The sequence below is a fragment of the Anser anser genome, assembly GCF_964211835.1.
Source record: "Anser anser genome assembly, chromosome: 6".
Lineage (NCBI taxonomy): Eukaryota > Metazoa > Chordata > Aves > Anseriformes > Anatidae > Anser > Anser anser.
Window position 1 is genome coordinate 16,939,001 of NC_139726.1, and position 26,197 is coordinate 16,965,197.

The 26,197-nt window shown below is 71.3% G+C and overlaps 3 protein-coding genes across 7 annotated transcripts; 1 reads left to right on the top strand and 2 right to left on the bottom strand.

The window, feature by feature from the left end:
• Positions 1 to 2,211: 2,211 nt before the first annotated feature.
• Positions 2,212 to 7,545, top strand: DNAJB2 (DnaJ heat shock protein family (Hsp40) member B2). 5 transcript variants are annotated; one of them, XM_083840671.1, is made up of 10 exons: positions 2,212 to 2,370; positions 3,273 to 3,362; positions 4,207 to 4,316; positions 4,738 to 4,791; positions 4,903 to 5,022; positions 5,149 to 5,238; positions 5,346 to 5,451; positions 5,576 to 5,646; positions 5,884 to 6,105; positions 7,117 to 7,545. In XM_083840671.1, exons 2-10 carry the CDS (start codon positions 3,298 to 3,300, stop codon positions 7,125 to 7,127), a joined length of 849 nt encoding a protein of 282 aa, XP_083696797.1. In that variant the 5' UTR covers positions 2,212 to 2,370; positions 3,273 to 3,297; the 3' UTR covers positions 7,128 to 7,545. The 5 variants fall into 5 exon arrangements, with proteins under 5 accessions (XP_083696797.1, XP_083696798.1, XP_083696799.1 ...); XM_083840672.1 differs by having other exon boundaries at positions 4,906 to 5,022; XM_083840673.1 differs by lacking the exon at positions 7,117 to 7,545 and having other exon boundaries at positions 5,884 to 7,104.
• A 208-nt stretch (positions 7,546 to 7,753) lies between these two features.
• Positions 7,754 to 17,197, bottom strand: PTPRN (protein tyrosine phosphatase receptor type N). The gene is made up of 23 exons (XM_083840643.1): positions 17,016 to 17,197; positions 15,496 to 15,546; positions 15,201 to 15,314; positions 14,902 to 15,007; positions 14,597 to 14,795; positions 14,125 to 14,449; positions 13,844 to 13,960; positions 13,685 to 13,752; positions 13,310 to 13,599; positions 13,114 to 13,200; positions 12,943 to 13,022; positions 12,779 to 12,843; positions 11,082 to 11,294; positions 10,761 to 10,970; positions 10,532 to 10,679; positions 10,307 to 10,380; positions 9,990 to 10,067; positions 9,699 to 9,818; positions 9,389 to 9,555; positions 8,628 to 8,681; positions 8,475 to 8,539; positions 8,308 to 8,381; positions 7,754 to 8,225 (listed from the first exon to the last, which is right to left on the bottom strand). Exons 1-23 carry the CDS (start codon positions 17,113 to 17,115, stop codon positions 8,154 to 8,156), a joined length of 2,877 nt encoding a protein of 958 aa, XP_083696769.1. The 5' UTR covers positions 17,116 to 17,197; the 3' UTR covers positions 7,754 to 8,153.
• Positions 17,198 to 17,745: 548 nt separating this feature from the next.
• Positions 17,746 to 21,870, bottom strand: DNPEP (aspartyl aminopeptidase). The gene is made up of 15 exons (XM_083840692.1): positions 21,811 to 21,870; positions 21,592 to 21,679; positions 21,420 to 21,508; positions 21,219 to 21,332; positions 20,942 to 21,067; positions 20,699 to 20,829; positions 20,454 to 20,538; positions 20,061 to 20,168; positions 19,812 to 19,889; positions 19,430 to 19,513; positions 19,049 to 19,209; positions 18,910 to 18,949; positions 18,445 to 18,546; positions 18,200 to 18,367; positions 17,746 to 17,854 (listed from the first exon to the last, which is right to left on the bottom strand). Exons 1-15 carry the CDS (start codon positions 21,814 to 21,816, stop codon positions 17,804 to 17,806), a joined length of 1,431 nt encoding a protein of 476 aa, XP_083696818.1. The 5' UTR covers positions 21,817 to 21,870; the 3' UTR covers positions 17,746 to 17,803.
• Between the last annotated feature and the right edge of the window lie 4,327 nt (positions 21,871 to 26,197).

Here is a 26,197-nt window from a genome sequence, read left to right on the forward strand (position 1 = left end):
GACGTGCCACTGCCTCCAGCAAGCCGCTGCGCTGCTCTGCCACCCGCAGCATCCGAAAGTATCTCCTTGAGGAACCTCTCTCGCTGCAATATTATCCTTTGCTTCTTCCGTGGGACTGGAAAACGGATTATTGTAGTCCTCCTTGCAGCAATGTTGGGATTTATGTGAACTGTCACCATTATCTCCTGCCAGCTTCCAAGTCAGGGTGTTGTGCCAGCAGTGCTGATCTGCATCGGCCAGACGTGCAATCATGCTGGAAAGAGACAACACATTTGCATCGCAATACCTGCCCTCCCCGAGACAAGACTGGTCAGTATTAAACGCATTTCTTCAGTCTTTGATTCTTTGCTGACACAATCCAAATTCTCTCATTTTTTTTTCCTCCAGCTTTATCAGTAATCTAGAGTTTTCTGGTTTGACTGACTTATTTTCTTAACTCTTGGAGTGATTTCTGTCCTTCAGAATTACCCTACTTTTCCTAACTCTGTTCAAAATTACTACTAACAGCTCTACAAGACCCTCAGTCAGGTCCACTAATAATCCCAGCGTGGCCCTGATGAATTGAAAACGTTCATTTTAGCAGGCGATGCTTTACTTGCTGTTTTGTGATGGGTGGTATCAGAACTACAGCCTTCTCCATCGCATCCACAGCACTGCACTGATATTTAGGCACCAATGGCTACGAAAAACAGCAGAACGCTGAAAATCCCCCTCACCTCTCCTGGGGAGATTTGAAGGGATTTGAAGGGTGGTGGGGTCTTGGGAGCGTGTAGGCACGAGCATGTTGGTGTGCACACGAAATCAGCTGCGGTGCTGCCTGGGCACATGTGTGCGCTCACGGCAGATAACCTACTTAATCACGCGCTCCTGCCACCTCCACCCGCCGCAGACTTTGCTGATTTAAAATCTGCAAACACCTCAGTTTTGCCTGGGCTTGGCTCGGGCAGCAGCCCTGGCGTCAGCGCTCACGAGCAGTCCCGCGGGGTGGTGCCTCGCGCGCACAGCCTGGGTCTGTCGGGTTGCTGAAGCCAGCCCAGAGCAGGGCCCTGCTTGAACAAAAGTCACCTTGCCGCGGCTGTTTCTTGCTTCTCCATCCTTCTGCACCTGCTTCTGCTGAAAGCACCAGGATGACTTTCCCCCCCTAGGTTTGGGCAGGCTGCCGGGGAGAGCAGGGCATCGGGAAGCACAGGCACAGCTGGCCAAGGGTGCTGCCATCGGGATGAGTGGCACTGCCTCCTGAGATGGCTTTTCTCCTCTCCGGGAGCCCACCGGCCTGCTGTGGCTGTGCTTCCCGGTGCGTTGCATGGGGAGCTGCCACGGGGAGCTGGGAAAGGGAGGGGAGATGGATGAATGTGACGTGGGACCCTGGCCATGCAGCTCCCTGCACAGTTCAAAACCCAGCACTACGAATGCTGTTCCGTAGCCTGCGATAATATCGTCCTGTAGCACGTAACCGCCAGTTTTGAGGAGGCTGTGGAAAGGGTTGCGTTCTGAGGAAATCAAAAGCTGAAACGTTGTGCAGTGCTGAAAAGAAAAAAAACCCACGTCTCTTACCGCGCGGCTTGCACAATTATTATAGCAAGGTTTCTGATGCAATTCAGCTGACTTCCTGAGATAAGGGGCGACCGGGACTAAACAGAAACGTTCCGTCGGGGTCGGGCCTCACTCCCCCCGCAGCTCTCCCCCCGGCACGCCCGGGGCGCTCTCCCTGCCCTCTCCTTTTCGCGAAGGCAGGCGGGGCGCTGCGGCCGCAGCGGGGCGCTCAGCGGCGGCACCCCGGGCTCCCGTCCTGCGGCTCCCCCTGGTGCCCGGGCCAGCCCGGTGCCGGCGCTGAGTCACCCCCGCCGTCCCCGCCGCTGTCCCCGCCGCTGTCCCCTCCTGGCGGTGCCAGCAGGGGCTGCGCCGGGCGGTGCCTCGGCGCCACGGGCCGCGGGGGTACCACGGGAGGCGTGCGCCCCGGCGGGGCGGCCGCGACCCCGCTGCGGGACACGGCTGGGACAGCAGCACCGAGGAGCCCCGTCCTCCCGTCCTCCGGTCCTCCGGTCCTCCGGTCCTCCCGTACAGCGGGGAGAGCCGGGGCCGTGCCCGGTGCCGCCCCGGGGGGACGGGGGGACGGGGACCCGGGGACACGGGGACGGTACGACGTAACGCCCCGGCCCCGCTCCCGCACCGACTCCCCCCTATGACCTCACCGCCGTGAAAGGCGGCCCCAGGACGTCACGAGGCGGCCGCACTTCGGTTGGCTGCGGCCGGTGCTCGTCAAGCAGCGGGAGCCGCCTCCAGCCCCCGCTGCGGCCCGGGCCGGGGGACGCGGGACGCGGGGCGCGGGCGGCCCGGTACGGGCGGGGAGGGCTCGGCTGCGGCAGCGAGGTGGGCACGGCGCCGGGGGGACCGGGCTGCGGCAGGGGGGCGGCGGGGCGGGGGCGCACGGGGGGACCGGGGCGCACGGGGAGCGGGGACGCGCTTGGAACAGGGGCGCACGGGGGGACCGGGGCGCACGGCGGGGAGCGGGGACGCACGGGTCCGGGCCCTTCCCGTGCGGCCGGTGCGGCGGTGCTTCCCCTGCCGGTGGCCTAGATCCGCTGGCCGCAGCCCAGGGCTGCCCGCCGGTGGTGGGGGGAGAGACGGAAACTTCCAGCAGCTGCGCAGCGCCCGTCACACCGGGCCGGGCCGCTCCCCCCGCGGCTGGCGGGCGGCGGGCAGGGCGCCGTGTTTACAGCCCGGCCGGGGGCGGGCCCCGTCCCGGTGCCGGTGCCGGTGCCAGCGCCGGGCAGGGCGAGACGGAGCCGCCGGCCCCTGCTGCGGCTGTGCCGGGGCGGGGGGGCACCGGCCGCTGCCGTGCCGATCGTGCCGCCCTGCGGAGCCCCTGATCCGCTAAGGCCTGATAGCCGCTAAGCGCCTTATGGCGGGGAGGGGGTGGGGGGAACCGAGGGCAGCCTCCATACCCCGCCCCGTCGGGGTGCAGTGCACCGGCATCCCTTGCCTGGGTGAGCTGCGGGGCTGGGGGGGGGCACCCGGTGCGGGGCGGGGGGATTTGGGGAGGGCGCAGCCGGGGACAGAGGTGACGCAGCTGCCGGGAGGGGGGCAGAGAGCGGCGCGCCCCCGGAGCTGACAGGGATGCTGCGCGAGGTTCGGGGGGGGGTGGCAGGTTGGGAGGCAGCCAGGGCGGTGGGGAGGGTCCGCGCGGGACGTGGGGACGGGGGGACAGCCCGCGCGTGCTCCCGCGGCGCTCCCGTTGCCCTGCGCTGCCTGACCCTGCCGTTCCTCCCCAGCGTCCCCGCGGGACGGCCGCGCGTCATGGTGGACTACTACGAGGCGCTGGGCGTGAGCCGCAATGCCACCGCCGACGACATCAAGAAGGCGTAAGCCTGTGCCAGGCGTGGGCTCGCGCCCTGGTGCGGCCCCCCGGCCTTTGTTTCCGTCCGTCTAACGGCGCGGGTTGGCGCTGCCTGTCCGTGCAGAGGCCGGGGCGGCGCTGCACAAAGGCTGCCCTTGTTGGGGTTTGGTGCCCTCGTCCCTGGTGCCAGCGCAGGGCTCGGGATGGGCACAGAGGTCCTGCTGGTGCTCACGAGGGTCTCCTTGTCCCCTCCGAAGGACACGGGGGTGGCAGAGGACGGCTGGCAGAGCCAGCTTGGGAAGACCCCTCCTTGCCAAGAGCTGTGCAGCAACCCAGAGCCCTGACCCAGCTAAAAGGGGGAGAGGGAGAAAAGTCGATGAGAAGCCGTGTGGCCGGGTGCTGGGAGAGCTCGCAGAGCCCAGCCGTGCCCCCGGCACAGCCATGGCTGCGTGCCCAGGCATCCTGCAGCGAGCAGAGCCCAGCACAGCTCCAGGGACCCGTTAGCCCCCAGGGAGGGACAGGGTGTGGGGACCGATGCCCGAGCTGGCGTGCCACATCGACCCGCTCGTCCTGCCCAGCCAGCGGAGGGGAGCGGGATGCCTGGGGCCATCTGAGGGGGTGGGAATAGACAACAGCTGTGGGAGGGTTTGTGGCTGATACGGGTGACATTGCAGGGAGGGCAGGAGCAGCGAGTCCACCTCTGTATGCACAGGGCCTGCGACCAAAGCTGGGGTGAAGCGCTGAAGGGAGAGGCTGTGAATCAGGAGGGCATCGGGGGCTGGTTTAAACCTCGGGAGCTGCGAGCGCTCAGAGGGGCTTGGCTGGCCTGGGGGCCGTGGTGTGCCCACCGCTGCCTGTCCTCTGTGCAGGTACAGGAAGGCAGCGCTGAAATGGCACCCAGATAAAAACCCCGACAACAAGGAATACGCCGAGCAGAAGTTCAAAGAAATTGCGGAGGCCTACGAAGTGCTGTCAGACAGTAAGAGGCCACGATGCTGTGCCGCGTGTCCCCCCCCCCCGCCCTTGGGGCTGCTAACCCTGACACCCCGTGTGTCCTGCTGGGCTCACCCGGCTGGCACCCCTGGGCTGCGTGAGAGCCCCCGTCCCCAGGAGGCAGCAGGTCTCTCCTGCAGCCTGTGGGGCTGGGCTGCCTCCTCACAAAAAGGCTCTCGTGAGCGATGGTGCCCAGGGGGAGGTCTCCCCGCTGGGGCTGGCGCAGCCTTGACCGGTGTTGGGGGCTCAGGGGGAGCAGCGGGGGCTTGTGCCACCCCCCTTGCCTCGCTCCCCACTGCTCTGCACCCACCTTGGCTGTGGGAACATCGCCGCTTCGTGCTCGTGCTGCTGCTTTCGGGCCCAGGCCTGGCTCCCAGCTCCCCCCCAGCCTCCCTCTCTTCTTCCAGAGCAGAAGCGCGATATCTATGACCGCTATGGCAAAGAGGGCCTCATGGGGGCAGGTGAGTGGGGGCAAAAGAGGGCTACAGAGGGCTACTGCACCCCCTGGAGCTCCCGCCCTCTTGGGGGTCCCCACCCCGGGCTCCGCTTAACCCTCTGCCTCTTCCCTCCAGCAGGACCGGGGGGCTCCAGGGCCGACGCCGGGGCCCCCGAGTTCACCTTCACCTTCCGCAGCGCCCACGATGTTTTCCGGGAGTTTTTCGGCGGGCGAGACCCCTTCGCTGACTTCTTTGGTGCGTGTGGGGTGGGAGGGGGACAGGGGCCGGGGCTGGGGTCCTGGGGCAGCCGTGGAGCTCGGGGACGGTTGGATGCCGTGGGGTCTGGGGGCTGCTGCTGAAGGGGGGCTCCCTGCCTTGCAGACGAGATGCTGCCCTTCTCCGAGCTGCGAGGAGCTGGCCACCGGCACCACGGAGGGGGCCACTTCTTCTCCCCGTTCCCTGGCTCCTCAGGTAGGGGTATCACCAGCCCCCGGTGCTGCTCACGCCTGGGCAGCGCCCGGTTTGCCCCCGTGTGCCCCGAGCCCCGCGGGCACTGATGCTGTGGCTCCCTCCTGCAGACTTCTTCGCCTCGTCCTTCAGCTCCGGTGCCGACGCGGGGCTGGGTTTCCGCTCCGTCTCCACCTCCACCACCTTCGTCAACGGCCGGCGCATCACCACCAAGCGGTGAGGGCCCCGGCCGTGCTGGGAGCTGCTCGCACCCTGCTGCTTGCTGCCGGGGTGCTTGGGCCGCCGGCTGACTGACTGTCTGTCTGTCTGTCCGTCCGTCCGTCCGTCTGTCTGCCTGCAGGATCATCGAGAACGGGCGGGAGCGCGTGGAGGTGGAGGAGGACGGGGAGCTGAAGTCGATCCACATTGACGGTGAGAGGCTGCTTCGGGGCTGGCCGTGCCACCTGCCCGCGCCCCTTTTTGGGGACCCCCTCCTCCCTTAGCGGGGCCGTGGGGTGCTGCGTGAGAGCTTGGATTTGGGCAGGTTTGGGATTTTTGAGCAGGGGGGGGACCCAACCCGGCTCTGCGCTGGGGTGCATGGAGCAGGGGGGGGACCGGGATTTGGGGAGGTTGGGACCCGGTGCCAGTAATCCCCCTCCCGTCCCACAGGTGTCCCAGACGACATGGCGCTGGGGCTGGAGCTGAGCCGGCGGGAGCAGCAAGCCTTCCCCAGCCCGCGCCCCCCCTCGCCCCCGCCGCCCGCCCCGCACCGGCCCCAGAGCTCCTCGCCCGTCTGCCTCTACACGGACAGCGAGGACGAGGACGAGGACTTGCAGCTGGCCATGGCCTACAGCCTGTCCGAGATGGAGGCCGCGGGGCACCACCGAGCAGGTGGGCACGGCCCCAGTGCCCCCCCAGCCCCGGGGGGCAGCCCCGGCCCCCCTGCCGCCGGCACGGCCCGCAGGAACCGGGGGGGGCCCGAGCGGGAGCCCCCCAGGGCTGGCAGCCCCTTGGCACCGGGGCACGAGCCTGCCCCCAAAGCGAAGCAGTGGCACTGCCACCTGCTGTGAGCGCGGGGCCGGGGGCTGTGCCCCCCCGCCACGAGCAGGGCCCTCTGTAGGGCACGGAGGGGAGAAGGGGTGCGCGGGGTTCAGCGCGGCCCCGTTACGGCGGGGCTGCCCGCGGCTCGGCTCCTGCCTCCCCCCGGCAAGGGACGGGGTCTGTGCCCTGCCTCCTTGCTCCTCCCCGGGTGGGCAGGCGGCTGGGGGGGGCCTGGAGCTGGGGGGGCCGCCAGGGTTAGGCTGGCTGCTGGGTGAGGGGCCCTCGGTGGGGTCTCGGTGGGACGGGCAGCTCCGTGCCCCGGCTCCCGGGGACCGGGGCAGGTGGGTGCCTCTCCCCCTGCCTGCCCTGCCGCCGGGCAGGGGCTGTGACAGTGCCCCCCCGCTGCCGCCCCCCCCGCCTGGCCTGGGTGGGCCTGGGGAGGGGGCTTCGGGGGTCTCCCTCCTCGCAAGGAAGGGTGTGTGCGTGCGTGGACTCTGCTTGGTGCCTCGTGTCTGGCTGGACGCCGCCGCTCCTGCCTTCACCTCCTCCTCCGTCCCTCCTGCTGCTGACCCTGCCTGCCCCCCTGCTGCCTCCCCACCACCACGTACCCCCCTTCTCCCACCCCTCACGCACCCCACAGGGCACTGGCAACCCCCTGCCTTGGCCCGGGGGGGGGCACCCCAAAGCTGTGATCCCCCCCCGGCCGCGCTCCCACGGGGAGGTGGGTGCCAGCTCGGCTGTACTGTGCCTTGGCTCTCCTCCTCCGACCTTCCTCCTTCCTTCCCCACGTCCCACGCGCTCCCAGCACTGGGTTTCACCGGTCGTGTTGTGTCCCCCCCCCCCCTCCGCTTGTCTCCCCAGGTGTGTTCTGAGGCTGCTGCGCCCGGGGGACCGCGCACGCCCGCTCGCCCACGGAGGCTCTCCGAGCCAGGACTCCGCTTTGTCCCTGCACGGCCACCCCCTGCCACCCCCTTCCCCAGCACCCCCTGCCTCCGTGGGGTTGGGGGGGGGACGGGCCCTATGGCCATGCAATACTTGGGGGATTTTGGGGGGGGGTGAACCTCGAGCGTGCCCCGGGGAGGCAGCAGAAGGGGGTGATGGGGGGGCTGGAGCAGGGGGTGCTGTAGCTTAGCCCCAGCTGGCTGCTGTTGGGGTGCACCCGAGGGGTGGGGGGATATGGGGGGGACGGGGGGGCAGGCAGCGAAGGGCAGCAAGGCAGCAGTACCAGGCTGTGCCCCCGTAGCCCCCCCAGACCCCGTCTGCCCACAGCAGTCAATAAACTGTTTGCAGGAGCTGCTGCATGTGGGGTGTCTCTGGCGTGGGGGCAGCCCCAAAGCGGGGTGCAGGGTTCCCCCCCTGCCCCTACCTGGGGGCAGCTCTGGGCTCTGCAGCACTGGGGGGGGGGGGGGGCAGGCTGTGCTCCCGGGGGTGCTTCAGAGCCCGCCACCCCTGCGTGTCCCCCCCCCCCATGCCCACACAGAGGGAGGCCAGGCCGGGCTGCAGCTGCACCAACGCGACACGAGAACTTTATTCACATCCAGATACAAAATTATATTTCTCTAGAAATTTCTCTTCTGCTCGAGTGACGAGGTGGGAACGACACGGAGGGGATGGGGGGGGGGGCAGGACCAGGACCCCAGCGCAGCGCTCCCCCGGCTGGGGGGGGGGGTGAGGACGCGTCCCCATGGCACCATCCCGGCATCGCCCCCCCGGCCCCTCCGCTGCAGGGGACGAGAGGCAGGTCCTGCGGCAGCAGGGGGGGCTCGGTGCCACGGGGCAGGGGGGGGCAGCGAGCAGCACAGACAGCATTTACAGGGCGAGGAGAGCGCTCGAAGCCAGAGGGCAGGGGGTTGTCGGGGGGTGGAGGAGACGAGAGGGAAGGTGGGGGGTCCTTGCCATCACTGCGGCAGTGCCTTCAGGATGGCGTTCACCTCCTCGGCCACGGCCGTCAGCGCGAACTCAAACTGGTCCTGGGGGCGCAGAGGGGGGGGGTGAGCCTGGGGGCAGCCCCCGCCCGGGGCTGGGGGCAGCCAGGGAGGGGGCCTGGGGTACCTTGGTCTGCACCATGCCGGGCCGCTGGTCGCGGATGTGCTCCAGCGTGGCGGCGATGTCGATCTCCTTCACCCCTGGGGGAGAGGCACGAGGAAGGGCGGGGGTCAGGGCTGAGCCCCCCCCGCCGCCAGCCAGAGGGGGCAGAAGCGCCCGCGGCACCGCCGTACCTTTGGCCATGCGGTTCAGGACCATGTCGACGAGGATGTAGGTCCCGGTCCTGCCTGCGCCATCACTGCAAGACGCGGGTGTTTGGCACGGGGTGGCCAGCGGCGGGGGCCAGCCTGTCCCTGCCTCGCAGCCCCCCCCGGCCCCAGCGGTACCTGCAGTGCACGATGATCGGGCAGGAGCGGCCGCGGTAGCACTTGTTCACCTTCCTGCAAGGACAAGAGGCAGCGGCACATCAGCGCCCTGCCCTGCCGGGGGCAGGCTGCACCGAGCAAACGGGGGCAGCGACGTGGCACGGGGGGGGGGGGGTCCGGCCCTCGGCTCCTGCCACCCCCCTGGTATGGGACGGGGGAGAGCAAGGGGGGGGGGGTGGCTCTGGTCCGGCGGGGGCACGAAGCCGCGTGCCGGCCCCGGCTGGGCTCCCGGCACGCTCCATGCAGCAGGCACGGCTGCCAACGATCACTTTTGTGACTATGCAACTGGAGCCAGATTACTAGCTGCAAATCACAAAAATGACGCCGGCAGCTGCGAGAGAGGGACAGAGACAGACAGAGAGACAGAGCGCGTGAGCGGGGCGACGTGCCCGGACAGCCCCGGTGCCCCCAAAAGCAGGGTCCCTGGCCCCAGCAGGAGCCCCCCCCCCCGGCTGTAGGTGAAGCCGGAGCTGAGCCACGAGGTGACCAGTTCTGTGCCTGCCCCACGGGGTGTTTCTTCTGGCACCCAGGGCTGGGGAGGGTGCCAGGGCTGTGCCATCCCCACCGTGAGGGCTGGAGAGCCCCCAGCCTCTTCCCCTGGTGGCTCGTCCCTGTCCGTCGCCCCCCGCCACCGCCAGCCCCCAGCCCCGGAGCCGAGCTGCGCCCCCCCCTGCCCGGACACCGGTGCCCCCCCCCCCCAACCCGGGGGGGCTGGCGCTCACCTGCGGAAGTCGAGGAGGGGCCGGGTGGTGGCGGGGATGCCCTCGGCCGGCCAGCTGAGGAAGTGGAACTGCGTCAGGGTGCGGGTCTCCTGCGACTGCACGTTCTTCAGGTAGAAGCTGCGCACCAGGAAGTCCTCGCACCAGATGTGCTCCGACACCAGGTTCACCTGCCCGGGGAGGGGGGGACGACACACGGGATGGGGGTGACAGGGGCCGCGGGGGAGCCTCGCACCGCACAGCCCCACGCTGGAGAAGCAGGGCAGGGCGGTGCTCCCAGGAGCCCCCAGGGATGCTCCCAGCCCTCGCTTGCCTCGTAGATGTGGTACAGGGAGGAGCCCTCGTCCGGCCAGTAGCGGTCACACTGCTTCACGCTGTCCTCGGCCAGGGGGCTCAGCATGACGATGACGGTGCAGCCGTGCTCCCACACCATCTGCGCGCACAGCGCCGCGGCCGTCACCGCCGGCGGATGGCCCAGGCACGGTGGCCGAGCTGCTGGGACCCGGCTGGACCGCGGCGAGCGGCACCAGGGCCAGGGCAGAGGAGCCCCGGCTGCGTGCGTGGGGCAGCCCCCCCCGTCCCCAGATTGCCGGGGGACGCTCACCTGCCAGAAGTCGGCGATGGTGTGGGACAGCGGTCCCTGCGTGGCGATGTACGCCGGCATCCGCGGGTCGTGCTCGATCTGCAGGGGGAGGGGGGGGGGTCACGGGGATGTGGCACCGGGAGGGGCTCCGGGGGGCAACAGGGCTGAAAGGGAGCTCCAGCTGCCACAGCCGGGGGGGATGGATTTTAACATCCGAATCCTGGGATGGGTATGCCCTGGGATAGCCCAGATGGCTGCACGCTGGGCCTGGCCCCACCTCACAGAGCCAAGCCCGTGGCAAGGTGGGACCCCCCGTGGGACCCCCCCCGCTCACTCACGATGGGGCTGGCATTGATGAAGTCGCTGCGGGACGGGTTGCTCTCGGCTTTCAGCTTGATCCGCACGTGGTCATCTGGGGAAAAGGAGCCGGGGAGGCCGTCAGCACCCAGGGCAGCACCTGCCAGCTACCTGGGGCACACCGCAGCATGCCTCGGCCTCAAGCATCCCCCTGCCCCTCGCGGCCCTCCTGCCTCCCCCCGGCAGCAGGCCCCCGGGCCGCTCACAGGGCACGTAGTCCGGGTTGCGGTTCTTCTTCAGGTTGGCTTCGCTCTGGGCGACGGAGCAGACGCTGGGCTCGGCCTGGTAGGCGCACAGAGCCTGCCACTCCTTGGCCAGCCGGTCCCGGTTGCGGAGGTGGTCCTCCATGTAGGCCTGGCACGGAGAGAGGCGGCGGTCAGCCCGGTGACGGGGGGGGGGCCCTCGAGGGGCCGTATCCCCGCCGGGGGGGCTCACCAGGATCATGTGCCCGGTGGAGATGTCCATGTTGGACTGGACGGGCTCCTCGCACCAGGACGGCGTGCTGCTGTGCGAGCTGGGGCTGGGCTGCGGGGCGTCGCTGAACTGCGACGAGACGCTGCTCACCCGCGACGTCTCCGCCGGCGCTGCGGGGGCCTCGGCGCGGCCGAACAGCGACTTGGTGGCCATGTGCTGGCGGCACAGCTCCTGGGGACACCGGCCAGGACCCCAACCCTCAGCTGTGGGGCACCCCGCTGCGCACCCCCCGAGCAGTGCCGATGCAGTTTGGCCGCATCCCGCGGCGCCCAGCACCCCTACCTGGTACTCGAGGGTGCTGTCGGCGGCACCCTCGGGCCCCAGGGCGGCCAGGCGCTCCTTCTCCCGCTGCTTGGCGTGCTGCCGGAGGCAGAAGGCCGCGGCGGCCGCGATGGAGACGCCGGCCACGCAGGCCAGGGCGATGAAGGTCAGCAGCACCGAGTGGAAGCCGTCCCCGAAGCGGGAGGGGTGCGGGTAGGCAGCCGCCTCGTTTCGCTGGGGGCAGAGCCGAGCAAGGATTAGCGGGGGGCATCTGCACGGGGGGGGGGGAAGACCCCGTTCTGCATCGTTTTTGGGGGGCTAAAGCAGAGCGAGGATGGTCGGGGCTGTGCTGCTCCTCCCAGCACACGGCTGGGGCGGAGCTGGTGCCCCCCTGGGGACGTGTGTGCCGCGGTTTGCACCCGCCTGCATGGCGCACGGCTCGCACTCGCGTCCCTGGGGATGCAGGGGGGTGCAGCCTGCATCCTACCGCTCCCAGCACCCGGGGGCTGCTCCCTGGGCCCCCCCAGCCTGGGATGCCCCATTCCTGGCCCTTCCGTGGGGCAGGAGCCTGGGCTCAGCGCGCTCCTGCCCCATCCACCCCAAGAGGCTGAACCTCCTCAACCCCTCATCCCGCACGCTGTGGCAGGAGGGTGCTGAGCCCTCGCTGGATGAACCCCCCCAAGGCTGAGCCCCCCTTCTGCCGGGTCCGGGGGCAATCCCCCCCCCCACCCCAAAAAAAAAAAACCCCACACACCCAACGCGGCGCCGGAGCCCGGCATTACCTCACTGCCTCGGGCTGCCATTGGCCACGGCCCGGCGAGGTTACCGGGGGGATGCGGCGTCACCGCCATCACCATCCTCACCGTCACCAGCCCCACGTCACCCCCCACGCTGCCGGGGATGCCCCCGCCCCGGGGGGCGAGGGGGAAGGCCCCGGGGTGGGGGGGGGGGGCACAGCTTTTTGCCACCCCCCTCCCCAAGGGGACCTCGGCTGCGGCGAGCATGGTGCCAGCAGCCCTGCGTGAGGCCCCCACCTCTCGTCCTGCCCCCGCACCGAGCCCGGAGCGGGGCCGGGGACCGAGAAGGCCCCCGCAGCGAGAGCGGCTCCCTCACCTCCCGGCTCCTGCCGCTCGTCACATCCAGCGGCGTTGCCATAGCGATGCTCCACGGTGCCCACGGAGCCCAGGGCCCCCCCCCACGGCCTTCCCCCCACCAGGGCCCCCAAATCTCTCCGCAGGGGAGGACGGGTGGGAAATGGGGACCTGTGGCTCGGGGCTTGCTGTACCCGCCCCCAGGCTGCAAACGCGGGGGCTGTGCTCGGTCCCCACCTCTGGCCCCGCTCCCCGCCCCAGGAGACGGCTCCCGAGGTCCCAGAGGGGCGCGGGGAGGGGGTGCCCCCCTCCCAGCAGATGGCGGCTGCTCCATCCCTGCCCCCAGCTGCTTTGCTGGTCCCTGGGGGGACGGCGTTTTCCCTGCCTGGTCCCCAGGGTGCTGAGGGCACAGCGCGGAGCTAGGACGGCCAGGCCCTCGCTAGAGGAGGGTGCACGGGCTGTAGGGAAGTGAGGGTACGAGATCAGCCCTGGGGGGCGCAGCCTGTAGCCCCCCCTGGTCCTGGAGGACGCCGCCCTCTGCTCCCCGGGGACCCCCAGAGCCCCACGCTCACCGCAGCACCCCGCTGCCCGCCCCGGCCCCGAGGGACAGCCCCGCCGTGCCCCTACCTCTCCCACTCCCGTCTGCACGATCTTCAGGCCCAGCTCTGCCTCCAGCTCTGCCTTCATTTGCTCTGCGGACGGAAGACGCTCAGACGGAGGGCAATAAAAAAAAAAAAATGGGGGGGGGGGGGGGGCAGGAGCAGGGGAACCCCAGCCCCGAGCCCACTCACCAGCCCGGCTGGCCACGTCGGCCAGCGAGAGGTTCTGGGTGTTCTGCCGGACGCGGAAGGTGAGCGCAGGACCCACGACGCTGCCGGGGGACACAGGGTGAGACCGGGGCGTGCAGACCCCGTCCCCATCCCCTCCGCTCCTCGGGTGGCCGTACAGCCCCGCTCCCTCACCTGATGTTGATGAAGCTGGCGGTGGAGAGGTGCACGCGCTTGGCGAGGAGCTCCAGCAGCCGCACGCCGGCGGCCAGCCCCAGCGGCCTGCGGGGAGCAGAGGCAGGGTGAGGAGGGGGCTGCAGGGGGGGGTACACGGCCCCCATGCCGGGGATGGGGTCTGCACATGCTCAGGGAGCCCCGACGTGGCTCTCACTTCTGGTCCGTGACGATGTAGCCGTACTCATCCGGCGGCCGCGTGCCCCGCTGCGCCCCAGCGCCGTCCTTCGCCTCCGTGTAGCTCTTCTTCTCCACCGCCACCAGTGTCCCGGGGCCGAGCGTGTCCCCCCCGCGTCCCCGCTGCGGCTCTGCTGGGGGGGCTGGCGAGTAGCCCCCCCGGCCCCTGGGCACATCCGCGGGGGAGCTGCTGGCTGTGGTTTTGAGGGGCGGCGCCGCGGAGGAAGGGGGCACCGGCTCCTCTCCGTGCTGCATGTCCCCTTCTGTCACCTGGACGGAGGGGAAGGGAGGCGCTGGGACCCCCGGGGGGAGCCCTGGGGGGGCTGCGCCCCCTCCCCACGCACGCACACCCCACCTGCGGCACGGCAGCGCCCTGCTGCACGCTGACACGTTTCGCTGTGGGCGCTTCGGGGCTGGCAGCACCTGGGAAGGGGAGAGAGGGAGATCCCACAAGGAGCCCCAAGGAGAGGCAGCACCCCGCGCCCCACGCTGCGAGACCCCACGCCCGACTCACCAGAGCTCTGGAGCAGCTGGAGCAGGGCGGAGAGGCTGCTCAGCTGCTGGGGGCTCAGCTCGGGCAGCCCCAGCCCGTAGCTGGCCAGGAGGGAGGCCAGCCTCTTCAGGGAGGCATCTGCAAGAGGGCGCAGCGTCAGGTCGGAGCCCTGCAGCGCCCAAGGGCTCGGGAAGCCGCAGGCAGGGGTTTGGGGCGGGATATGCTGCTCACAGGCTGCACCAGGGGGCTAGCAGGCGTGAAGGCAAACGGGATGGAGAGCCGGGACCGGGAGGAACCCATACCTGTCTGCGCGAGGGGTGGCTGGGCGGCCAGGGGCGCCGGCTGCTCCCGCTCCTCCACGTCCCTGAAGTCTCCAGGAAGCCGCAAGCCGTGCGGGAGCCGGGTGCCGGGGGGGTCCGTGCGGCCGTTCTTCTCCCGGGGCAGGGAGAGCATGCCCAGGTCCTGGAAGAGGTGCCCCCCGTCCGCCCCCGGCTGCCCGCCGTAGGAGGGCACGGAGCCGGCCCCAAAAAGGGCCTGGGCAGGGACCCGGCCCAGCAGCGAGGCGGTTTCAGGGCTCTGCCTGGCCGTGCTGCCGGGCAGCTGGTGAGCGCTGTCCTGGTAGCCGAACTGCAACCAGAACCGTGTCCTCGGGTCACAGCCCGCCGCGCTCCCACCGCCCCATCCCCGGCACCGGGATGGTGCCGGGGGCGCAGCAGCCCCCTGCCCATCCCCACCTTTCTGGCAGGGGGGGCGGAAAGGAGAGGGGCTGCACACCTTGTGGTAGGAGTAGGGGTGCAGCAGGGCCTCCTCGTAGCCCAGCTGGGGCGGCGGGGGCAGCAGGAGGTGCTCCAGGTAGCGCTGCAGCAGGGCGGCGGGCAGCAGCGCCGGGGGCTGCCCCACGTGCGGGGCCGGGGGCACGCCGGGGGCCGGGGGCAGCAGGGCTCGCCGGGGGGAGCCGCGCAGGGGCAGGAACCTGGGAGGGAACAGTGCGGGGTGACCCTCCTGGGTACGGGGTGCCCCCAGCCCCGTTTGGGGGGAAGGCCCCGCAGGGAGGAGGCTGGAGGGTGGCCCTGCCCTACCTGTCCCTGGCCGCGGGCTCCAGCGAGGGCGGCGGGCGGAGGCGGGGGATGCGCTCCATCTCCTGCGAGATCACATACTGGGTGACGCCGTCCTGCCACGACAGCCCTGAGCGGGGAGGGGGCCGTGAGACACCAGGAGGCTGCCCTGGGATCCAGCTGGCCCTGCGTTCGGCCCCATTCCCCCCAGGGTCAGCCGCATCCCTGCTCACCCCGCCCCAGCCTCGGGCCAGCAGGACCCCAAACGCTCCTGCGCCCCATCGCGCCGCTGCACAACGCGGCCTGACGCCCTGCCCCTTCACCTTGTGCCATGAGGTGCCGCAAGACATCCTGCAGGCGCTGGAGCACCGGGGAGGTGACCTGGAAGTAGGGTCTGTCCTGCGCCGAGCCCACCTGGCACTGCCCAAACAGCCCATCTGCAACAGAACGGGGCGCTGGGGCACGGGGGGCAAGCAAACACCCCGCGGGGGAGAAGGGGGGCACCTTTCTCCTGCCGTGCCCCCCCCCCCACGGCACACCCCAAGTCGCCCTGCGTCCTCCCCAGCTCCTTGGAAAGGGCCGGGAGATGGGACCCCCCCGGCGCCTCCAGGCACTTACCCTGCACACACACCTCCTGGGGGGCGCACAGCCTCCGGTCAAACAGGCAGCCTGGGGCGGACAGACAGACAGACAGACAGAGCCAGGACGGTCAGAAAGGGAGGGGGGCAATGGGGTTTGCTCAGCAGCAGCAGGACGGGCACCTGCCTGGGGAGCTCTGCTCTGCGCGTAAGCACCACGGGGGCACAGAGGTGTCCGCGGGGGGCAAAGCCTGGTGGCACGGGGCCCCAGCGCACGCCTCCCCCTGTCCCCAAAGCCACGAGGGGGGCTCTGGGGGTGGGGGGGGGAAGCCCGGATAGTCTTTGGGGTGCCCGGAGCAGTTGGGAAGGGACGGCTGGGAGCCGCAAGACCCCGTCTGTCGCCCACCCACACGTGGCACTACGAGGCGGGGACGCAGCCCCGCGCCCCGCTACGCGGGGACCCGCTCTGCCTGCGCGGGGGGACCCCAGGCACGCAGATGGGGCGGGGGGGGGGGGAGAGGGGGGCTCTCCGCTCGTTTCGGGGGGTGGCACTCGGGCGGGGGGCGGCTTCCCCCTTCCTCCCCCCCGCATCTCGGTCCAAGACCGTCAGCAGCGAGACGGCAGCAGGCGATGACTCAGCCCCGGATGGCGAGGAAGGAACGAGAAAACAACCGGGGGGAGGGGAGGGAGGGGCCCGCCGAGCCCGCCGCGGGGGGGACGGGGGCAAGTGGGGGTGCAGGTGTTGGGGGGGTCCCCCAAAAACCCCCAAAGCCCGGCACCCGCGGGCTGCGCCGCGCCACCTCCCGGGGGGGGGACACAAACGGGGGGACGGGGCAGCGAGCGGGGAGGGGGCGGCGGAGTGCGGGGGGCTTTGGCCCCGGAGGGGTGAGAGGGGGTCCGGGGGAGGGTCTCGGGGGGGGTCCCCGGGGCGGGGGTCCCCGGGGGTGCCGGTCCCGGGGCGGCGGGGCCGGCCGGGCGCTGTCCGCGGTGCTGAAGCGGCGCCGCCGCGTCCCGCCGGGGGAGGCACCGGCCCCGGGAGGCCGCCCCGGGCAGGGCAGGGCTCGGCCGCGGCCGCTCCGGCGCCGTCTCCGGTTGCTCCCGGGGCTGGCGGGACCCCGCGGGGCGGCCCCGAGGCGCTGCCGTCCCCGCCGGGGTGGCCTCGGGGGCGATGGACGGAGCGGCACCGGCCCGCCGGTGGTGAGTCAGCGGCTACCGTGCGGCCGGTAACGGCACCCGGTGCCCCGGAGCCCCGGGCGGGGGCCGTGCAGGACGGGCGGGCGGGTGCACCGGCGGCTCTCGCCTCCCGGCAGAGGGCGGCCAAAGGGCGCCGGGGTCCCGGGGGGGGGGGGGGGGGGGGGGGGGGAACCGCCGCCGCCGCCGCTCGGTACCGCTGCCCCGGCCCCCATCCCGGCGGCACCCCGGGGCCCGACCCCGCCGGCCCAACCGGCCGCAGCGGCGGCCCTCCCGCCGGAGCAGCGGAGCTCTCCCGGCGCCGGTGCCGGTCCCACCGCGCAGGGCCACCCCCGGCGAGCGCCCCCCGTCCCGGTGCCCCGGCCTCACCGTGCGCGGCGGTGGCGGTGGCGGCGCCGCCGGCCCGCAGCAGCCCGCGGGCGGCCACGAGGAGGAGGCAGAGCAGCGCGCGGAGCAGCCGCCGCCCCATGCTCCGCTCACGGCCGCACCATGGCGCACCCGCCGCCGCGCCCCCGCCGCCGCCGCCGCCAACCCGCGCCCCGCCGCGCCGCGCCGCCGGCCACGCCCCCCCGCCGCCGCCCCGCCAATCGCAGCCGGCCCGCCGCCGTGCCGCGGCCAACGGGAGGCCGCGGCTTTTTTCTCTCCCCCCCCTTCGACGGGGCGGAGGCAAACCCGCCGCGCCCCGCGCCGCCGCCAATCGCTGCGTCCCCCGGGGCCGGCCACGCCCCCCCGGGGGTGTGTCGGCGCGCCGCGCCGCCAGTGGCTCCCGCCTGGGCCACGCCCCCGGAGCCGGGCCAATGGGCGGCGAGCGCCGGGCCACGCCCTCACACCCCGGTCCCGCGGGAAAGCCGCCGTGGCGCGCCCGGAGCCGGAGCGCGGGAACGCGGCAGCAGGGGGCTGCGGGGCCGGGCGGGCACCGCCGTGCGCTGTGCACCCCCCTCTCCCCCGGCACTGCGGGCTCCTGGGGCCGTCCCGCACCGCCCCGTGTCACCTCCCGCCCTGCACCCCCACCGCTGGCCCCCCCGGCCCGGGCGGCTCCGCGCCCCCCAGGACCCACGCCCCTCTTTTCCCACTGCAACCACACGCACGGACACGCTGCTGAGACAAGAGGAGCTTTAATCGGGGCTGAGCCCCCCCGGGAAGCCCCCTCGCCGCCCTCAGTCCCCCAGCAGGCTGCCGCTGACGGCTGGCAGGAGCTCGAAGAAGGCCTGGAAGGAGGCAGCCCATCAGGAGGAGCAGGGGGAGCCCCCCGCCGGGGAGGGGGCATGGCGGCAGCGCGGCCCCCGCCTCGCACGGAGCAGGACCACGTCACCATAGAAACCCAGCGCTGAGTCAAGGCAGCGCCGGTTGCCATAGGAACCATTTGGGGATGGCAGGCACCGGGAAGGCTGGGATGGGGGGGGGGAGGCGAGGGGGCACCGCTGGAAGCGGGGAGCACGGCAGGGTGGGACCCGAGCCGGGGGGGGGATGGGGATAAAGGAGTGCGGGGATGTGGAGCAGTGGGGGCAGGGGTTCGAGGGGAAAAGGGGAGTGGGGGGGGGCACCGGGCTCACCTTGAAGAGGGTGATGCTCTGCAGCACCCCCGAGGTGCAGCACATCTCGCGGATGGAGTGCATGGCCAGCTGCGGGCAGCCCATGTCCAGCACGCGCAGCCCCAGGCGGGACGCCAGGATGGGGCCGATGGTGGTGCCGCAGGGCGTGTCGTTGCGCACCATGAACTCCTGCGCGGGGACACGGCGTCGGCGGCTGCCCCCAGCGCCCCGCAGCCCCCCTCGGGGGGCCCAGCAGGGCCACTCACCTGCAGGGGGACGCCCACGCGGGCGGCGATGTCCCGGATGACCGCCTCGGTGACAGCCGTGGAGGCGTAGCGCTGGTTGCTGTTCACTTTGATGACGGGGCCCTGTGCAAGGGAAGGCACGGTGAGGCCTGGGACCGCACAGGGGCATGCTGTGCACCTGGGCTCAGGAGTGCCCGGGAGAGAGGCACGCTCAGAGACACCGCCACAGCCCACGCCACCGGGCCGTTCCCTCCTCCCTGGGACAGCCCCACGGGGCCGGCCCCAGCCCTGAGCCAGGAAGGGCTCCAGGGCGAGGGCTGCAGTTCCAGGCAGCTAACTGCGGATACGTGGCACAGCGGAGCCACGAGGCAGGACAAAGTACAAACGCTGGAGTTGGACCCGGGGCTGCACTCTGGGGAGCGGCTGGGTGCCTCGTGCTGCCGCAGGACAGCACCGGGTCTGGCACGAAGCAGAAGCCGTGCTCACCTTGTGGAAGGCTGGCCGATGGTTCTCCTCGTGCTTGTCTCTGCAAAAGAGCAGCACGAGTTTCATGCCGCAGCCCTCCCTCCTGCCGCTGGGAGAGAGGTGTCCCCCCCGGTGAGGGGCAGGGCTCCCGCATACTCACACATAGTTGGGGTGCACGGCGTGGGCCATGTCAGCGCTGATCATGTAGGACTTGGCCACAGCCTCCTCAAAGGCCGTGAGGTTTTGCGGCGACGCCGAGATCCGGCGCAGCACCAGCTCCGTCAGCAGGGACTCCGCGCCCTGCGCGCTCTCTGACCCCACCTGCCAGGACACCATCAGCACACCGCACCCAGCGCCACCCCAGGGGACAGCCGGGTGACGGGGTGCTCCCCCCAGCCCGCAGGCAGGCTGCCAACCACACCAGGCTTTGTGGTGGGGTGAGCAAAGCCTGTCTTGCCCCTCAGGTCCTGCCAGACACCGGCAACGGAGAGCAAAGAGGACGGAGCCCTGCTGTGTGGCTGCCCCCTGGCTGTGCCCTCACCTCCTCGTTGTCGTAGAGCGCAATGAGACGCACGTTGGGCTCCTGGGAGAGGGAGGAGGGTGCTGAGCATGAGTCGATCAAGGCCTGGAGGCATGGAGGAGGAGAAAGGGCACCAGCCTGAGTGCCAGCCCATCGCAGGAAGCTCAACACCGAGCTGGTGGGAATTTCCCCAGGAGAACCCAAAGCACCAGGGAGAGGAGCTGTGAAGCCGGCACCCTTGGGAGCTGCTGGGCACGCCACACATGCAGCGCAGCCCCCATCCAGCCCCGGGTCCTCTGACGAGCAAGGCCCCCCTGGGAACCAGCTCATGGCTCCACTAAACCAAACCAAGTCCCCTGGGGGCCACGTTGCAGTCCCAAGGCTCCTTTCCTGCTCCGCTCACCTGCAGGGCACAGTAGCAGCTGTGCAGGTTGTCCAGGCGCGGGGAGAAGATGAACTCGTCAAAGGCACCACCGAGAGTCTGCAGGCAGAGGGCGAGGAGCAGGACACGAGCTTCGGGTCACCAGAGGTAAGCTGGATGTGTCCCAAACCCGGCCCCTCACGAGCCACCTCCTCGCAGCGGGCCCGGCTCCCAGCGGAACCTGTGCAGGCACGCTGCGGGCGGGCAGGGGAGGCTCCTGCCCCTACTCACCGCCGGCTGCGTATCCGCCAGGCACAGCTCCAGCTCCACGATCTGCTCCGGTTTCACCCCCAGCTGGGTGCAGAGCAGGGAAAGCAGCACGGGGCTGTGCCGCTCTGTCTGGGAAGGAAGCAGGGCTGTGGGCAGGCCACCGGGAAACCTCCCCGCCACGCCACCGCCCCTGGGAGCACAGGGAAGCCACCCGTGACAGCTTTACGGGGGCTGCCCCCCTTTCTGTGTGACGGCTGGGAACAGAGCACAGCGGAGCAGGTGTGCAGTGTACGTGGTGAAGCTCGGGGTTACCAGCAGGGAACGGGGAGAGGGGGAACCTGAGGGCTGGCAACCAAAAGGTGGCACATGGAGGTCCTGGCACGAGCCTCCTCCAGTCCTGGACGCCTAGCTCACCTGGGCGGCAGCGTTGCACGGTGTGCCCTCCATGAGCACCTCCTTTTCCAGCTCCTCCTGCACAGCAGTGGCCAGAATGGGGACCCTGCGGGAAGACGGTGCCGTCAGCAAACGGGGCTTTGCTCAGCCCTCCCGCTCAGGTCACACACGAGCGTGCCCTCCCGGCGTGCCCGCCCGGCTCCCCAGGGAGCCACCGCCTCGCCGAGCGCAGCGAGGACACAGCGAATGTTAAGCACAGGACTTACAGGTGGTGCTCGGTGTTGGGCCCGAAGCTCTCATTGACGCTGCGCTGCAGATGGATGGCCAGGTGGGGGATGCGCAGGACGGGCCGCTCCACGTGCACCAGGCGCTGCTGCAGGCGCCCCGTGCCCGGCTCCTGAAACACAGGGAGCACTGCTCGGCCGCCCTGCGGGGCCACGGGGGCAGCAGCGGGCCCCGCTCGGGGTGAGGGCATGCACCCGAGCCACCGTCCCCGCGCCGGGGCTCACCTTTACGATCACCCTCCCTGCCACCGTGAGGTCGCGGTCGAACCAGGTGTTCCAGATGCCCCCTCCGTAGGTCTCCACTCCGACCTGCACCGTGCCCACCTGGCCCCGCTTGGAGCGCCGCTTCACCTGGGTGAGGGCAGAGACGTCACCGGCACCGCGACGCCCCGGGGGGCTCGGGTGGGCACCGGGCAGGCCCCGCTCCGGGAGGCATGGGGGCTCCGGGGGAGCTCCCCTTTTGCCCACGAAGCGTGTCCGGGCGCTGCTGGCGCTCGCTCACCCTGAGGCAGGGGCTGTCGGTGTGCGCCCCGAGCAGGCTGAAGCCGTTCCCCGGCTGGAACCGTCCTCCGACGGCGAAGGCGATGAGCGTCGAGTGGTTCCTGGTGACGAAGTACTGCGGGCAGAGGCGCACGGTGAGGGTCCCCACCTCGCCGCCACGGCTCCCCTGGCGGGGAAGGGGACGCCCGAGCCCCCGGCCCACCTTGCTGGCGGGGCGGATGTCCCAGTGCTCCGTCTCCTTCAGCTCCTGGAAGCCAGCCTGCAGCAGCCGGCTGCGGCACTCGGCCACCGCTGCGGGGGGAAACGGCGCCGTTACCGGGGGGCTGGGGGGGGTTTGGGGAGGGGGATGCAGGACGGGGGGGAGGGTTCCTTACCATGGTAGGGCGAGGGGCTCCGGTTCACGAACCTCACCAGCTCCTGCGCCGCCGCCTGCACGGCCTGCTTCGGGGCTTGGGTCGCCGCCTGCGGGGACCGGCACCGGGGTCACCCCGCGGCTCGGACGTCCCCAGACCCCCCCCCAGCCGCTCCCGGGCGGCGGCTGGACCCCCCCCTCGGGGGGACCCCGTCCCCGCCAGCTCCCTCCCGCCCGGTACCTGCATGGCCGCCACCGCCCCGGCCCGGCCCGCCCCGCGCCCGTGCGCCCCCCGGTGCCGCGGAGGACCGGAGGCGGCGGGCAGCCCTCCCCCGTCCCCCCCCCACCGCTGCCGGGGAGCGCCGGGCGTCCTGCGTCGTGCTCCGGGCACCTTGCACCGGGCACCGGGCACCGGGCACCGGGCACCGTCCCCCCGCACCTTGCGCCCTGCGCCCTGCGGGGACGCGGTGCCCAAGGGTGCTGCAGCTGCCGGCAGCGTGCAAGCAGGGGGTGCCCCCGGGGGTTGTGCCCATCCTGCCCGGCGCCGCAGGGGACTGTGCGCGCTGGGTTGCTCTGGGGTCAGTCGCTGGGGGCACGGCTCCCCGTGGCACTGCTTCACCCCGGCTTCAGCGCCGCCTGGGCCTTGCAAGGAGCAAGCCCCCGGTGCCACGTCCACCAGGGGACCGTGGCCGCGGGCGGCGGCGCTGCCCGCCGTGCTGCGCCAGCTGGGGCAGCCCGCAATGGGAGCACTCGGGGTGGCTCCTGCTGACCCCGGCACGGGTCGGGGTCAGCAGCATGAGGGCTCCCACCAGCACCCCCATCGTTTCCCAGCAGGACTCCGTTTTCCCTGAAAGCAGCGTGGCGCAGGGTGGGACGCACGTGGCAGCCCGTGAGCGGTACAGAGGGGCCGGGTGCTGGGTGCCAGCCGGATTCCCAGCTCCTGAGTCACCAGCACGGGCACCGTTAGCCTGAGACGTCGTCCGTGTCCAGGGGACTGGAAACTGGCGGTCCTGCCGCCCCTGACCCCGGGACCTGCCGTGCCGGCAGCTCACGACAGCTCCGGATTTATGCTCCCAGCCCCCAGCACCTGCCTCTCCCCCCCCCGGAGGGGAACAAGTGCCCCCACCTCCTGGCACCCCGCGAGCAGACAGCTGGGGGGTCTCCATGTCAACCGCAGCCACTACAGCAAAACACAGGGCCCGGTACTGCACCAGGGCAGGGCTGGGCGCCCAGCACCCCTTGCCCTTCACCCTCCCTCTGAGGGGACCCTGTGCCACCGTCCCCCTGCTCCTCCTGCCACCATCACCCCCACCGCTACGGGCACCCGGCTGCTTGGGTCCCAGCTCTGGGGACATTTCCGAAGTGGGTGCCTGCATCAGGTGTGTCCCCCGGAGCCCACGGGGACCCCAGGATGGACTGTAGGATGTGGGTGCCCTGGATGGATGTGTCCCCAGTGGCTGGGTGTGGGATCGGGGGGGTGCCCTGGGGCTGGGGTGCCCGGGGTGGGGGTGCCCGGGGTGGGGGCGTGGGTGAGTGGCAGTGCCGGGTGTGGCCCCTGCCCAGCCCCACGGTCGGCGAGCAAAGGGCAGCGCCTTGGCATGCGGCAGCTATTCTTGGAGCCACGGGGGCTTCCCGAAAAAGCTCCCGGAGTCTATTTCTGGGCACTCTCTGGCTCACCCCTGGCTGGGTGCTGGGGTCTGCGCAGCACCTGCCGCGGCCACCCCCCGCCCCATCAGGAGGATCCGCCCCTGCCCCCGAACCGCCGTGTCCCACAGCCCCCCCGGTGCCGCAGGGAGCCCCAGGCAGCCCCATCAGCCCCCCGGAGCAGGCTCCAGCTCCTCCTCGGGGTGCTTGCACCCCGCTGCAGGGCTCATGCATGTGCCCAGGGGCAGCTGGCGGGGAGCAGGGTGCTGAGCAGTGCAGGGAGCAGCACGGTGCGGGCTGGGCACCGGGAAGCCTTCCCTGGGCTGGCTGGTGGCTCTGGGAACGGGCGGCCAGCGCTGAGCCCCACTGGAAAGAGTTAAGGGAGAGACGGCCCGGGCTGGGTGTGTAAACACAGCCCGAGCTCCGGGAAGGGCCGCCCCTCCTTCCGCAGCCCGGACCCCTGCTCTGCCAGGACGAGGGCCGGGGTGGCACCCGCGCTGCCGCCCAGGAGCGGCGAGAGGCGCCGAGCCCCCAGCCCGGGCCACGTGTCCGGGCATGGGGAAGTGAAATCAGCGCCCGGCATTGCTGCGGGCTGAGCGCACGGCCTCCGCGCCTGACGTGAGCCGCCAGCCACGCCGGGCAGCGGGCACTACCTCATCTCACTGGCACGGCTGATGCCGTCGAGGCCATGCAGACGGATACCCCCAGCATCCTCCTGGGCCATGGGGGCGGCCAGTTACCGTGGGTCCGTGCGGCCTGCGAGGGCAGCTGGGCTGCATCCCCACGGCCACGGGGGGAGGTGACAGCCCCCAGGGACCGCGGGGGCAGTGGGGGATCCCCTGTGTCCCCTCGGGATGTGGGTCAGGTGAACACCACCAGCACCACCGTGGATCCTGGGGGCAGCTGGGTATGACCGATCAGTGCAGGCATCCGCAGGGACTCTGGGGGCAGCCGGTCTCCTCCAGCATCTCCACAGGCCCTGGGGGCAACAGGTCCCCCCCGGCATCCTCATGGACCACAGAGGCAACAACTTGCCCCAGATACCTACGTGGACCACGGGGGGCAAGCAAGCACGCCCCAGCATCCCTGTAAATTACAGGGGATAGCCGGCCACCCCCAGCATCCACACGTGCCGTGGGGTCAGCCAGGCCCCCCCAGCATCCCTGTGGCGCTGGGGGACAGGCAGTGGTCCCCAGCACCCCCACGACCCGGGGTCAGCCGAGGGGAGCAGCGGGCGGTGGGCTGCAGCCTGCGGCGCACCCCCAACCTCCTGGGACCCCGGCACGCTGCCTGGGCCGTGGTCCAGGCAGGGAAGGAGCGCGATCTCCTATTTAGACAATAGCACGCGCCCCGGGCCTGTCAGCGCCGGGGAATGGGCGCACGGTCCTTCCCTCTTAGGGTAAAGGCGCCTGGGAGGCTCGTGGCTGTAAAAGGACCGGGACGCAGGGAGAGGGCCGGGGGCCAGCAAGGAGGGGGTGGACGCCCTGGCTGCTTCATTCCCATCCGCCCGGTCACCCCTGCTCGCCGGGCGGGAGGCGGGCGTGGGGGCGCGCAGAACCAGAGCGGCCCCGGCGGCACGCGGTGCTGCGGTAGGGCACCGGGGAGGAGCCGGCACCCCGTCCCCGCACCCTGCCCGGCTCCAGGCCCCCGGTGCCCGCAGCCCCGGGGAGGCTGTGCGCGGCTCCCCGCGCTCCTTAAATCCTGGGGGAGCAGCGGGGAGGGAGGGCCGGGGAGGAGGGGCGGCTGCGGGATGCAGCTGGCTTGGCTCACGGGCCTTGTTTGACATTCCAGCTCCCGACGTCTTCCCGCTGCGGCCTCGTCCCAGGGCCCTGCGGGAGCTGGGGCCAAGCCAGCACTGGGGCCTGGGGCCCCGTTCCCAGGCTCGGGCTGGGTCAGCCTGGCCTGGGCTGGAGCTGCGTGGCCGCTGGGTGATGCTGGGCATCCTCCCCAACTGGAGGGACCCCACGAGCCCCTGCCATGCCCCTGGGGTGCAGGGAGGAGTTAGCCCCCCAGTGTGGTGGAGGGTCCCTCTCTGGGGGTGCCAGTCCACCCCGACCCCTCCTTCCCGCTCCTCCCCGCCTCTTTCCTGTGCCTGCTCCTCGGGGAAGGGGATTTCCTAAGAGGCGTCTGCCTGTCCACGCCAGCCGCAGGGCCTCTGCCCTCGCAGAGATGTCCCGGAAGGCTGTCGGGGCGGCTGAGGAAAGGCCACTTCAGAAAGTTTGTCCCAGAGCAGGATCGGCACGACGCGGCTCCTTAACCCCTTGGAACCACTTCCCCTGCGCCCAGCGGTGCCCAGGAGCACCCCAACCCTGCCGGCAGGATGGGGTCACGGGAAGGGGCAGCAGAGCAGTGGGGCTGGGTCCCTGTGGCAGCGTGGGGACCCACGTGCCCCTCTGTGCCCGATCCAGGGGCTGGCATCCCACCCTGCCTGCCCGAGGCGGCGTGGGGACAGGCAGGGCACACGTGCGGGGTCAGGGATGCGCCGGGCACTCCGGGAGCGGGGCCAGGAGGAGGAAGGATGCTGTATGTTTTTCCATCTTCTTCTCCCCCCACCCCTCCCACCCCGTGCTGGGATGAAACAGCCCCATCTGGAAATACCTTCCCTTTTAAAGGCAGGCTCCGCCAGGCAGCGTGCACCGTCCGGGAAGCCACGGCATTACGCTGTGTCTGAGCAGCCTGGAGGGGCTCCAGAGATTGAGAGGGCTTGGGGGGGGGGGGGGGCACAGCCTAGATTTGGGGCCTCGAGCTTCTGCCCACCTTATGGCCACGGCACCCAGACCCTCGCTGTCCCCCCCCCAGGCTGGCAGGGAGCCGGGGCAGCGGGGGATGCTGCCGCCGAGCCCTGGCACCGCTCGGTGCCCCGCTGCAGCCGGCGCAGGGGGCCAGGAGGTGCGCGGCGTGCGAGGCTGAGCGCTGCTCCTGCTGCTGAGTCACCACGCGCCCGGTGGCACCGCCGTGCCCCCCGCCAGGACGTCCCAGGGACA